At 47.0% G+C, this 13,344-nt stretch overlaps 1 protein-coding gene across 1 annotated transcript in view; it reads left to right on the top strand.

The window, feature by feature from the left end:
• Positions 1-13,344, top strand: part of LTK (leukocyte receptor tyrosine kinase) — a 251,737-nt gene that overhangs the window by 193,323 nt on the left and 45,070 nt on the right. Inside the window, exons 16-18 of the mRNA XM_030215372.1 lie at positions 1,464-1,562; positions 5,087-5,239; positions 11,969-12,121. Of these exons, the coding sequence (XP_030071232.1) occupies positions 1,464-1,562; positions 5,087-5,239; positions 11,969-12,121 (405 nt within the window). The remainder of the gene's footprint in view (positions 1-1,463; positions 1,563-5,086; positions 5,240-11,968; positions 12,122-13,344) is intronic.

Below are 13,344 nucleotides of genomic sequence, written 5' to 3' on the forward strand. Positions count from 1 at the left end.
AGCAGCAACTTTCCCTGTCCCTTCCTCCCTCTCCCCCAGATCAAGCAGCACCTCTCCCTGTTCATCCCTCCTAGCTCCATCTTCCCGTCCCTCTCCTCCCAGGTCCAGAGCACCCCTTCCTTACTCGTTTCTTCCTCCCCTCACCCTGTCAAGCAGCACCCCTTCCTGCCTGTTCCTTCCTCCCCTCTTCCCCATCAAGCAGCACATCTCAAATCCCCCTCCCAATCCAGAATCTCTCCCCTCGACCCACATCCGTTCTAACATACTATAATCACTGCCGGTAGCAACACCACAGTGATCAAATCAGGCTGGTTTTGGGCCTTCCCTGTGATGCGCCCTGCCTTCTCTGATACCACTTCCTGTTTGATGCAGGTGGTGAGGCGCGTCACAGGGAAGACCCCGAAGCAGCCTGGTTTGATTGCTGCAGTGTTACTCTGATTGCTGTCAGTAGCATGTTAGAACAAACTGGGGGAGGGGGGAATGAAGGGAGAGAGAGAAATACCAGCGGCCCCGGACACTGGATGGTGACAGGGGAAGAGGGGAAGGAGTTGCATTGCTTGAGAGTGGACTTTGGGCTGGCCTCTTATATGAGGCATTTATGCAGGCAACTCTTTGACCAGCAGTGTAGGGGGGGCCTGAGAGAGGAATGCCACTGCTTAGGTGTATTCAGCTCACCTTGTGTTTGACTCTTGGGCTTAAGATAGACTTTTCAGACTGACTTGATTCTGGCAGGACTCTAATCAACTGGTCTGTTTGTGCTTATCTTTTCCCAGCAGGCTACATTTCGAATAATAATATTTATTATTTACATGGCAGAACCAATGTGTAAAGCTCTATAAAAGTGATTTATATGATTTACAGGGGCTTTTTCCCAAGGGGCTTATAAATTACATTTGAGCACAGGAAGGTTAGGGGGCCTGCTACTAAAATATGCTAGAAAAACACATTTGAATGTGGGACTTTTCCTTGCACTAAGCCCAGATTTAAAGCAACAGTTTACAAGGAGTTTTAATTTTGTTTCTTTGTTTTTTGCAAGTCCAGTGCTATTTTTTCCATTAGCACACTGGACCTGCAAAGAATTAATGTGGGAACATTTAATGCTCTCATGTTAAATCTGTCTTAATCATAACGTTCTAGCTGGATATAGCTTCCCTGCCCTTCTCACGCCCCCTCCAAAAATATTTTTTTAAATAATTCATGCATTCATGCACAGTTAGTGCATGGAAAAGGGGAAATTACTGCAAAATGCTTTAATTCATTATGCGGTAGCCCGTTTTCCCACGCTAAACATGCATTAAGAGCCTAATGCAGTTTAGAAGGGGACCTCGGTGATTTACTGAAGGTCACTCAGTGAATAGGGGAGATGTGACATTAAACTCATATCCACTGATCTGCAGCTCTGTACTCTAAGCATTATATTTCACTTCCAGCCCAGTTTATAAGAGAGAGCCTCTCTTTTCCAGGTGGCAATGCATCAAGAATTGATGACATCACAGCCAATGGACAGGATGGTGTTTCATTTGTGAATCCAATTGGGAAGATTTTCCTAGGTCCATTGGCAGGTAAGCTCAGTTCACCTTACTCTTTCTTCTCTAGCACAATATCCTCTTCTGCCCTGGTCCCCAGGAAGACAGGGGTGCAAAGTTGAAATTGCAGTTTTCTAGACATTAATCTGTTAGGTAGCAGAAATGCCAACAAGATGGGGAGATGGGCAAGAAGAGAAGCTACATACAGTCTTCCATAACCCACATCCATTCTCTCTTGTCCACCTCAAAGCCCCTAATCCCTCAGTATTTAATATATTGGAGGGAGGAGAGTAAGAAGTCCTCTAGTTTCCACTTTCCTCTTTTGGGCTTCCAACTGAATAGGAACTGAGGCCAAATACAGCCCTATGAGCTGTCATTCACAAAACTACCTGGAGATTTCCCCCGTTTTTCATATTTCCATCCCAACTCGCATAGCTCAGTCATTGCACAGACATTCTTAGGTCAGGGGCCATGGACAGTCTTGCTTCAGATGTCTGAAATTCTAGGCTTTAATTCTGGCCACTACTTGAGCAATTCTGTAAAATAGGTGCTACCATTTCTGCAGGTGTGCTATTCTGGAAATACCCACTTAACTTACAGGGGCGGAGCATGGGTGGGACCCACACGAACATTTGTAAGTTCTAGAATACTGTAAGTTATGCACGTATCTGCATCCATTTCCAGTTTCAGTTTTCTAGGACCCTCTCTCTGGAATTCCCTCCCACCTTGCATCCACTCTGAACCCTCCTACCCCAAGTTTTAATCAAGACACACCTGTTTAATAAATCTTTTGGTTCCTCTAAATAATTGTCCCCCCTCCCTCCTATATCTTTACCCTCCCTAATTGCTTTTATGCTGTAAACCATATGGTCGCTGTATAGATATTTTGCGGTATATCAAGCACTGGAAATAAATATAGGCACTAACACAACAGCTCTATGACTAGCATAAGTACGCATGGCTAAAGGTATGTTCTAATAGTCTATTAAGGACAGTAAATACCTACATTCTTTTGTAGAATAGGATCTTACCAAGTTTCCTGTTATAAAACTGATGATTGAGACTCCTTTCCTCCAGGGCCTTTACCAGCCAGGCTGGAGAGTAGAAAACCTGACCCAGAAAACAAATCCTGATCCTCTGTATGCAGTGCACAACACCATCTCTGAACAACAAGGCCAAATGTAAAGTCTCATACTAGGAGTATACAGTCCTTTAAAAAAGAAATAAGAAAGGCCACTGACACTGATAAATTTCAAGTTGATTTTTGTTTGATATACTGCTGAATGGTTAATACTGCCAGTAGTGTACCTCACCAGCATTTGTCAAAATTAATTGATTTTGACAGGTGACACGTCCAATTCCGGATTTCCAGCCAGTCAGGACATGCCCACTCCGTGCCCCTTGATGATGTCACCACCCAGACCACATCCACTCCCCACCCCCTTGGATGACATCACTGGATATGACGTCTTGGCCCCGTCCAAACCTCTACCACTTTTGCATAGCCATGCCTCTTGCCCCACCTTAATTGGATAACCCCACCCCAAACCACCCCTTTTCATCACCCAACCCCATCTGATGTCACAAGAAGTGATATTGCAGTCAGGCCCATTTTTCAAGATGGCAGCCATTGCTGTATGCATCACATCACTTGCTGTTTCTACTACTAGCCGCTATCTTGGATGGGGTCATGTGACAGGAAGTGACGTCAAAACAAACCTAACACTGCCCTCTACAGCCTCAGTGTAATTTAGTTTGTGCATGCTTAGCTTAACCTTTTTTCTCATAGGAAAGAAAATAGACATTTTTGCTTTCTTTCTCATAATTTGTTTTCTTTCAAAAGTATACCTTCTGCTTACTTTTAAAGCTGTTTCTTCCCTTTTATTTCTCACAGGAAAGAAAATAGAAATTTTGTTTTCTTTTTCTTACAATTTTTTTCTTTTAAAAAGGATATGTTTGGCTTACTTTTAAAGCTGTTTTTGCTGAATGACAGCCATCATCCATTGCAATCTCTCTTGAAAAGCAGGCAGGGATTGTACAGCAGAGAATGATCAGTCTGTTCATTTGTTTTGAAACCTAAAATGGCTGTCATTCAGTAAAAACAGCTTTAAAAGTAAGCACAAGGTATCCTTTTGAAAAAATAAGAAAAAGAAAACAAAAATGTCTATTCTCTTTCCTGTGAGAAAAAAAAGATTAAGCTGAGCATGCACAACTAAATTCTGCTAAGCAGTGCCATAGCGAGGGCGGCTGACACTCAGGGCGGGTCGCCGCTGCGCCCCCCCCCCCCAGGTGCAGCACGGCGCCCCCCCTCCGGCGCCCCCCCTCCCCTGGAGCACATTCTTACTTAGTTTCGAAGCGAGGGGCGGGCGGCGGGAGAGCCGATCCACCCCCGAGTCCACGTCACTGGGAGCTGCGTCGGCTCCATTGGCTCCTTGCTCTCTCTGCCCCGGAACAGGAAGTAACCTGTTCCGGGGCAGAGGGAGCAAGGAACCAACAGAGACGACAACCCCCCAGCGGCGTGCACCCGGGGCGGACCGCTCCACCGCCCCCCCTTCCTACGCCACTGCTGCTAAGGCTGTAGGGAGTGGAGTCGGGTTTTTTTTTTACATCACTTCCCATCACATAACCCCATCCAAGATGGCGGCTAATAATGGAAACAGGAAGTGACATATGCATACAGTAGTGGTCACCATCTTGAAAATGAGCCGTGGCTGTGATGTCACTTCATGTGACATCACCAAAAAGGCTGGGGTTTAGGGTGGGGCTATGAAAAATGGGTGGCGTTTGGGGTGGGGCTATGCAAATAAGGCAAGGGGCGTGGCTATGAAAAGGGGCGGAATTTTGGTGGGGTCAAGATGTCATATCTGGTGATGTCATCCAAGGGAGTAGGCATGGTTTGGGCATGACTTGGCTGATGACATCATCAAAAGGGTGGGGAGTGGGCATGTCCTTGCTTCTGATTTGGCTGAAAACCTGGAAGTGGTTGTGTCACCTGTCAAAATCAATTAATTTTGACAAATGCTGGTGAGGTGCACTACTACTGTCTCAGCGATTTAAAATAAAATATATCAGGTCAAACAAAACAAAGGCAGAATAAAAGGAGGAGAGGGTACAAATAATGTATTCAGGGCAATATTCAGGGCTAAATTAAATTGAATATGACTATTCAGTACAGCCCTACTTTGTTGTGAAAACATTTCCCTCCTTTCCTCTTTATTGGTGTAACAGCCTATAAATCATAGAAAGTGCCTGAGGTGGGAATAAAACACCGACAAAGACTTTTAATCTCTTCGACCTGTCAAACATACACTGGATTAGTCCATTTACTCTTCAATTTCTCTTCTCCCCAAGTTTTAAGACACACATTTTCCCAGCCAGCCAATACTCCAAAGCCCTGCTTCCCTACCAGCAATGGCATCTTCAGTCTCAGACCCCTTCAGGGTTCACATAAGACTTGTAAATCAAGAGAAAATCCATTCTTTCAGGAAAAGAGAGAAGGTTTTCCATTTCGGTCTGTTCTTTATGCTGCTATAGAATTAATTTTCTCTTTTTTCTCATAGTCATGGAGAGTGATGGGGAAGTGAGGATTCAGCCTTCCTTGAACTGCAGCCACTGCAGCTCTGGAAACTGCAAGCAAGATAAAGACCTCAAGGTGGCAGTGTGTGTGTGCCTGCAGGGTACAGTGCTGGCCAGTGACAGTGTCACCTGCAGAGGTACAGGTGTCATTCTGCTTACTGAATTTCTGTTCTGTTAAATGCTTTATCATAATTAATACAAAAGAATCCTGGAAAGCTAAAAAGATCTGTTTCGTATTTCTTCCCACTCTGTTCCATTTTCTCACTGCTGAGGTATGGCAACAGGAAAGAGGAGGTAGCATCAGAGAGAGTGAGTCACATTGGAAGAATAATCCAAATCATAATTATAATCATAATCATAATGGCAGATGACGTTTAATGTGAGCAAGTGCAAGGTGATGCATGTGGGAAAAAAGAACCCGAATTATAGCTAAGTCATGCAAGGTTCCACGTTAGGAGTTACGGACTAAGAAAGGGATCTGGGTGTCGTCGTCGATAATACACTGAAACCTTCTGCTCAGTGTGCTGCTGCAGCTAGGAAAGCAAATAGATTGTTGGGTATTATTAGGAAAGGTATGGAAAACAGGTGCAAGGATGTTATAATGCTGTTATATCGCTCCATAGTGCGACCGCACCTTGAGTATTGTGTTCAATTCTGGTCGCCGCATCTCAAGAAAGATATAGCAGAATTGGAAAAGGTGCAGCAAAGGGCGACTAAAATGATAGCAGGGATGGGACGACTTCCCTATGAAGAAAGACTAAGGAGGCTAGGGCTTTTCGGCTTGGAGAAAAGACGGCTGAGGGGAGACATGATAGAGGTATATAAAATAATGAGTGGAGTGGAACAGGTGGATGTGAAGCATCTGTTCACGCTTTCCAAAAACACTAGGACTAGGGGCATGTGATGAAACTACAGTGTAGTAAATTTAAAACAAATCGGAGAAAATGTTTCTTCACCCAACACGTAATTAAACTCTGGAATTCGTTGCCGGAGAATGTGGTGAAGGCGGTTAGTTTGGCAGAGTTTAAAAAGGGGTTAGATGGTTTCCTAAAGACAAGTCCATAAACCACTACTAAATGGACTTGGGAAAAATCCACAATTCCAGGAATAACATGTATAGAATGTTTGTACGTTTGGGAAGCTTGCCAGGTGCCCTTGGCCTGGATTGGATGCTGTCGTGGACAGGATGCTGGGCTCGATGGACCCTTGGTCTTTTCCCAGTGTGGCATTACTTATGTACTTGATGCTAGGGTCCACCTTAGGAGTCAGCACACAAGAAAAGATCTAGGTGTCATCATAGATAATCTTTTGCCGAATATGCAGCAGTGGTCAAAAAAGCAAACAGGGAAGCTAGGAATTATTAGTAAAGGGATGGAAAATAAGACGAAGAATATTATAATGCCTCTGTATCGCTCCATGGGGTGACTTCATCTTCAGTATTGCATTTAATTCTGGTTGTTGGCGGAATTAGAAAAACTTCAAAGAGCAACAACCAAAATGATAAAGGGGATGGAACTCCTCTCATATGAGGAAAGGCTTAAGAGGTATGGGCTCTTCAGCTTGAAAAAGAGACGGCTGTGGGGGGTGGAGGGCATACAATTGAGGTCTACAAAATTCTTGAGTGGTATAGAAAGGGTAAAATTGAATTGATTTTTTACTCTTTCAAAAACTACAAAGACTAGGGGACGCTCAATGAAGTTACATGGAAATACTTTTAAAACAAATAGGAGGAAATATGTTTTCACTCAACGAATAGTTAAGGTCTGGAACTTGTTGCCAGAAGATGTGGTTACAGCACTTAGTGTATCTGGGTTTTAAAAAGTTTTTTTTTTTCTAGCCACTGCAGGCTTTATGCCTCAATATTCAATGCTGGGGCATGTCCGGGCACCAAAATTGAATATCTGGGTTTATGTGGCTGGCTATTTCTTATGTGGTTAAGTGCAATATTCAGCACTTAACTGTCTAAGGGGGTTGTTTACTAAAGCTTAGCTCGAGTTATCTGCAGCAGTGACATAGCGAGGGGGGCTGCCACCCGGGGTGGGGCGGTTCGCCGTTGCACCCCCCCCCCCCGGGTGCAGCACGATGACATACCCCCCCTTGGCACATCAACACCCTCCCCCCCCCGACCCAGTGCCCACCCTCTTCCGTCCAACCAGCTCCCTACCTTTAAAAAAATATCGGAATCTGAAGCGAGGCACAGCACCTCGCGCCTGCACGTAAAAGAAATGTGCACGGTCTCATCATCCTTCCCTCGCTCTGTTTGTCCCGCCCTCCGCTGACGCAACTTCCTATTTCCAAAAGGGCGGGACAGACAGAGCGAGAGAAGGCCTGATGAGACCGTGCACATTTCTTTTACGTGCAGGCACGAGGCGCTGCGTCTTGCTTGGGATTCGATATTTTTTTTAAGGTAGGGAGCTGGTTGGATGGAGGAGGGTGGGCACTGGGGGGGTGTCGATGCGCCGAGGGGGGAGGAGCTGGCAGGGAGCACCCCCCCCCCCCCCCGAGCTGACACCCGGGGTGGACCGCCCCTCCCGCCCCCCCTTGCTACGCCACTGATCTGCAGCAAGGCCCATTTTATTCCTATAGGCCCTGCTGCAGATAACTTGAGCTAAGCTTTAGTAAACAATCCGCTAAATGACACCACGTAAAGATAGGACTGTGTTTTATGTAATCTGATTTTGCTGCTTAACGTAGGTGGCTAATTTTCTTTCAAAAGGATACGTTGGGCTTACTTTTAAAGCTGTTTTTGCTGAATGACAGCCATCATCCGTTGCAATCTCTCTTGAAAAGCAGGCAGGGATTGTACAGCAGAGAATGATCAGTCTGTTCATTTGTTTTGAAACCTAAAATGGCTGTCATTCAGTAAAAACAGCTTTAAAAGTAAGCACAAGGTATCCTTTTGAAAAAAATAAGAAAAAGAAAACAAAAATGTCTATTCTCTTTCCTGTGAGAAAAAAAAGATTAAGCTGAGCATGCACAACTAAATTCTGCTAAGCAGTGCCGTAGCGAGGGCGGCTGACACCCGGGGCGGGTCACCGCTGCGCACCCCCTCCCGGGTGCAGCAAGGCGCCCCCCTCGGCGCACCCCCCCCCTCGGCGTGCCCCCCCCTCCGGCGCGCACCCTCCCCCAGAGCACATTCTTACTTAGTTTAGAAGCGAGGGGCGGGCGGGAGAGCCGATCCGCCCCCGAGTCCACATCACTGGGAGTTGCGTCGGCTCCATTGGTTCCTTGCTCTCTCTGCCCCGGAACAGGAAGTAACCTGTTCCGGGGCAGAGGGAGCAAGGAACCAACGGAGATGACACCCCCCCCCAGCGGCATGCACCCGGGGCGGACCACCCCACCGCCCCCCCTTCCTACGCCACTGCTGCTAAGGCTGTAGGGAGTGGAGTCGGGTTTTTTTTTTACATCACTTCCCATCACATAACCCCAGTGCTTTTTTTGTGCTGGTACGCAACGGTACAGCGTACCGGCACCTTTTTCTCCTCCTCCCCTCCCCTCCCATTACTTCCAGCGATTCTCCGCCTCTCTCCTGCCCTCCCATCGACATGCAGCGATTTTTCCGTCCCTCCCCTGCCCTCACCTCTCCCATATCCAGCGATTCCTCGTCCCCCAGTGTCCTCCTTCACTGCCTGCCAGCCAGTCGGACTCAGAAGCGAACGGTGCAGGCAGCGATTGGCTGGCAGCATCGTAGCTTCCCTCTGCAAGTCCCGCCTACAACTTCCTGTTTACGCATAGGCGGGACTTGCAGAGGGAAGCTACGATGCTGCCAGCCAATCGCTGCCTGCACCGTTCGCTTCTGAGTCCGACTGTCTGGCAGGCAGTGAAGGAGGACGCTGGGGGACGAAGAATCACTGGATATGGGAGAGCTGAGGGCAGGGGAGGGACGGAGAATCGCTGCACGTCGATGGGAGGGCAGGGGAGAGTAGGAGAATCGCTGGAAATAATGGGAGGGAAGGGCAGGGGAGAGAGAATTGCTGGACATGGGATGGGATGGGAGGGAAGGGCAAGGAAGAGAGAATTGCTGGACATGGGATGGGAGGGAAGGGCAGGGGAGAGAGAATTGCTGGACATGGAATGGGAGGGGAGGGAAGGGCAGGGGAGAGAGAATTGCTGGACATGGGATGGGAGGGAAGGGCAGGGGAGAGAGAATTGCTGGACATTGATAGGTGTCAGGTTCTCAGGTTCAGAGCCCGCAGGGCTGGGCTCTGGAGCAAACGTGAGCCCTTGGGCTGCTGCCGAGGAGCGACAGCAGCAGGCAAAACCCACCAACCAACACTGGGTAAGCACACCGTCAGGGACTGCAGGCACTGCCCAGCGAACCGGAACACCTGGACTGGAATCCCCCGGACTGGAGGACACAGGACTGGAACACTGGACTGCAATCCCTCGGACTGGAACACACACCGGACCGGAACACACTGGACTGGAGCACACCAGACTGGAACACACACCGGACCGGAACACACTGGACTGGTCCCCCGGACTGGAGGACACAGGACTGGAACACCGGACTGGAGCACACTGGACTGGTCCACACAGCTTCACCTGCACTTAGCTACTAAGCCCCCCAGAAGTTGAGCTCCTGGGTTCGAGTAGCCGACAGGACTTACTGGATACCGGATGACATAGGGACCAGGACTGGAAACAGAAGTGCTCCTAAACCTAAACTGATCTACTTGCTCCCAAGCCCTAACAACACCAAACCTTGAAGTACTTCTATCAGCAACAGAGCTTCCAAAACCAAGAGGGAAAAGCAGGGGAACCATAAGGGAAAAACAGGAAAGCTAAACACACAGTCACCAGTGCACACTGCACTAACACTAACCTGGACCTTAGCAAAAGCAAGCAGGGAAACTAGACACAACGTCAGAAGTGCACACTGCACCACCCTACCTACAGCAAACACCACTGTTGCAAAGGCCCTGAAGGAAACAACACCACTTCCTTATCAAGGCCCTCCCTGATGATGTCACACTCCCTAGACCTAGGCAAAAGCACACTGACCCAGAGAGGCCCAACCCACACCAATGCAAAACCGTGAAACACTTGAAGCCAGTACACCCAAAGAGAGTTAGAGCAACTCAGGCAACACACACACAGCTGTAGTGAAGTGAGACAATTAACCCCATGCTGCTGGAAGCTGCCAGCACAGAGAGACAGAGCCAGCTCAGAAAGGAAAGAGAAAAGAAACAGAAGCCAGCTAAGAAGCTGACCCCCAGGAAAGAGGTAAGTTTGAGAGGGGTTCAGACCCCAATCATAACAATGGGAGGGCAGGGATGAGATAATTGCTGGAGGGGAGGGCAGGGAAGAGAGAATTGCTGGACATGGAGGGGAGAGAGGAGAATCGCTGGACGGGGAGGGGAGGACAGGGAAGAGAGAATTGCTGGACATGGAAGGGAGAGAGGAGAATCGCTGGACGGGGAGGGGAGGACAGGGAAGAGAGAATTGCTGGACATGGAGGGGAGGGCAGGGAAGAGAGAATTGCTGGACATGGAGGGGAGAGAGGAAAATCGCTGGACGGGGAGGGGAGGGGAGGACAGGGAAGAGAGAATTGCTGGACATGGAGGGGAGAGAGGAGAATCGCTGGACAGGGAGGGGAGGACAGGGAAGAGAGAATTGCTGGACATGGATGAGAGGGGAGAGAGGAGAAATGCTAGAAATGGATGGAGAGGAGAGCAGGAGATAGAGGATAGAGGAGAATTGCTGGACATGGATGGATGGAGGAGTTGGCTAGGAGAGAGGAGAAATGCTGACTTGGATGGAGGAGAGGGGAGAGAGAATTATTGCTTTATATGGATACAGAGGAGGGAAGAGAGATGAGAAATGCTGGACATGGATGGAGGGAAGGAGAGAGGAGAAGTGCTGGACATGAAAGGAGGGGAGGAAAGAAAAAAGAAGATGCACATGGATGGAGATGAGGGAAAGGGAAGAGGAGAAAACCTGCACATGGATGGAGAAAATAGGCAAAAGCTGGATCCATGTTATACCTCCTCCAGTCAATTCCATGGAGGAGGACCCAGCTTTTACTTATGGATGCAGGGCAACAAAAGAAGAAGAAAGGAGGAAAGTAAAGAAATAAATGGAAAGGAAGCCCTGGAAACGGAGTTAAGAGAACAGATAGAGAGCAGCAGAATCAGAGACTGGGACCAATATGGATAGAAAAACAAAGTCACCAGACAACAAAGGTAGAAAAAAATCATTTTATTTTCATTTTAATGTTTGGAATTTGTCTTATTTTGCACTGGGTATACTGGAGCTGTAACAGCTTACAGAAATTATTTATAATGAAAAAAAATCACATTCTTTTTTCTCCTATACTAGTATAATATTTTCAATGATATCTGTTTATATGCAAAAGTAGAGACTAATAGACGATTGTGAATCGTCTATTAGTCTCTACTTTTGCCTTCTGTGATTCGTCATCGTAGAGAACTTTTCCTGTTCTATATTTTGGTGTCTGTTTATATGCGCCATGGCTGGTATAAGGGGTGTGGCTAATGTGGGTGTGGTTATAATAGGGGCGGTGGCATGTGTGGTGACCCCGCCCACAATGAGTATCGGCACCTTTTTTTCTACAAAAAAAGCACTGAATCTCTTCTACCTGTCAAACATACACTGGATTAGTCCATTTACTCTTCAATCCCTCTTCTCCCCAAGTTTTAAGGCACACATTTTCTCAGCCAGCCAATACTCCAAAGCCCTGCTTCCCTACCAGCAATGGCATCTTCAGTCTCAGACCCCTTCAGGGTTCACAAAAGACTTGTAAATCAAGAGAAAATCCATTCTTTCAGGAAAAGAGAGAAGGTTTTCCATTTCGGTCTGTTCTTTATGCTGCTATAGAATTAATTTTCTCTTTTTTCTCATAGTCATGGAGAGTGATGGGGAAGTGAGGATTCAGCCTTCCTTGAACTGCAGCCACTGCAGCTCTGGAAACTGCAAGCAAGATAAAGACCTCAAGGTGGCAGTGTGTGTGTGCCTGCAGGGTACAGTGCTGGCCAGTGACAGTGTCACCTGCAGAGGTACAGGTGTCATTCTGCTTACTGAATTTCTGTTCTGTTAAATGCTTTATCATAATACAAAAGTATCCTGGAAAGCTAAAAAGATCTGTTTCGTATTTCTTCCCACTCTGTTCCATTTTCTCACTGCTGAGGTATGGCAACAGGAAAGAGGAGGTAGCATCAGAGGTAGTGATTCACATTGGGAAGAATAATCCAAATCATAATTATAATCATAATCATAATGGCAGGTGACGTTTAATGTGAGCAAGTGCAAGGTGATGCATGTGGGAAAAAAGAACCCGAATTATAGCTAAGTCATGCAAGGTTCCACGTTAGGAGTTACGGACTAAGAAAGGGATCTGGGTGTCGTCGTCGATAATATACTGAAACCTTCTGCTCAGTCTGCTGCTGCGGCTTGGAAAGCAAATAGAATGTTGGGTATTATTAGGAAAGGTATGGAAAACAGGTGCGAGGATGTTATAATGCTGTTATATCGCTCCATAGTGCGACCGCACCTTGAGTATTGTGTTCAATTCTGGTCGCCGCATCTCAAGAAAGATATAGCAGAATTGGAAAAGGTGCAGCAAAGGGCGACTAAAATGATAGCAGGGATGGGATTACTTCCCTATGAAGAGAGACTAAGGAGGCTAGGGCTTTTCAGCTTGGAGAAGAGACGGCTGAGGGGAGACATGATAGAGGTATATAAAATAATGAGTGGAGTGGAACAGGTGGATGTGAAGCGTCTGTTCACGCTTTCCAAAAACACTAGGAATAGTGGGCATGCGATGAAACTACAGTGTAGTAAATTTAAAACAAATCGGAGAAAATTTTTCTTCACCCAACGTATAATTAAACTCTGGAATTCGTTGCCGGAGAATGTGGTGAAGGCGGTTAGTTTGGCAGAGTTTAAAAAGGGGTTAGATGGTTTCCTAAAGACAAGTCCATAAACCACTACTAAATGGACTTGGGAAAAATCCACAATTCCAGGAATAACATGTATAGAATGTTTGTACGTTTGGGAAGCTTGCCAGGTGCCCTTGGCCTGGATTGGATGCTGTCGTGGACAGGATGCTGGGCTCGATGGACCCTTGGTCTTTTCCCAGTGTGGCATTACTTATGTACTTGATGCTAGGGTCCACCTTAGGAGTCAGCACACAAGAAAAGATCTAGGTGTCATCATAGATAATCTTTTACCGAATATGCAGCAGTGGTCAAAAAAGCAAACAGGGAAGCTAGGAATTATT

The sequence above is a fragment of the Microcaecilia unicolor genome, chromosome 9 (assembly GCF_901765095.1).
Source record: "Microcaecilia unicolor chromosome 9, aMicUni1.1, whole genome shotgun sequence".
In the NCBI taxonomy this organism is placed as follows: Eukaryota; Metazoa; Chordata; class Amphibia; order Gymnophiona; family Siphonopidae; genus Microcaecilia; species Microcaecilia unicolor.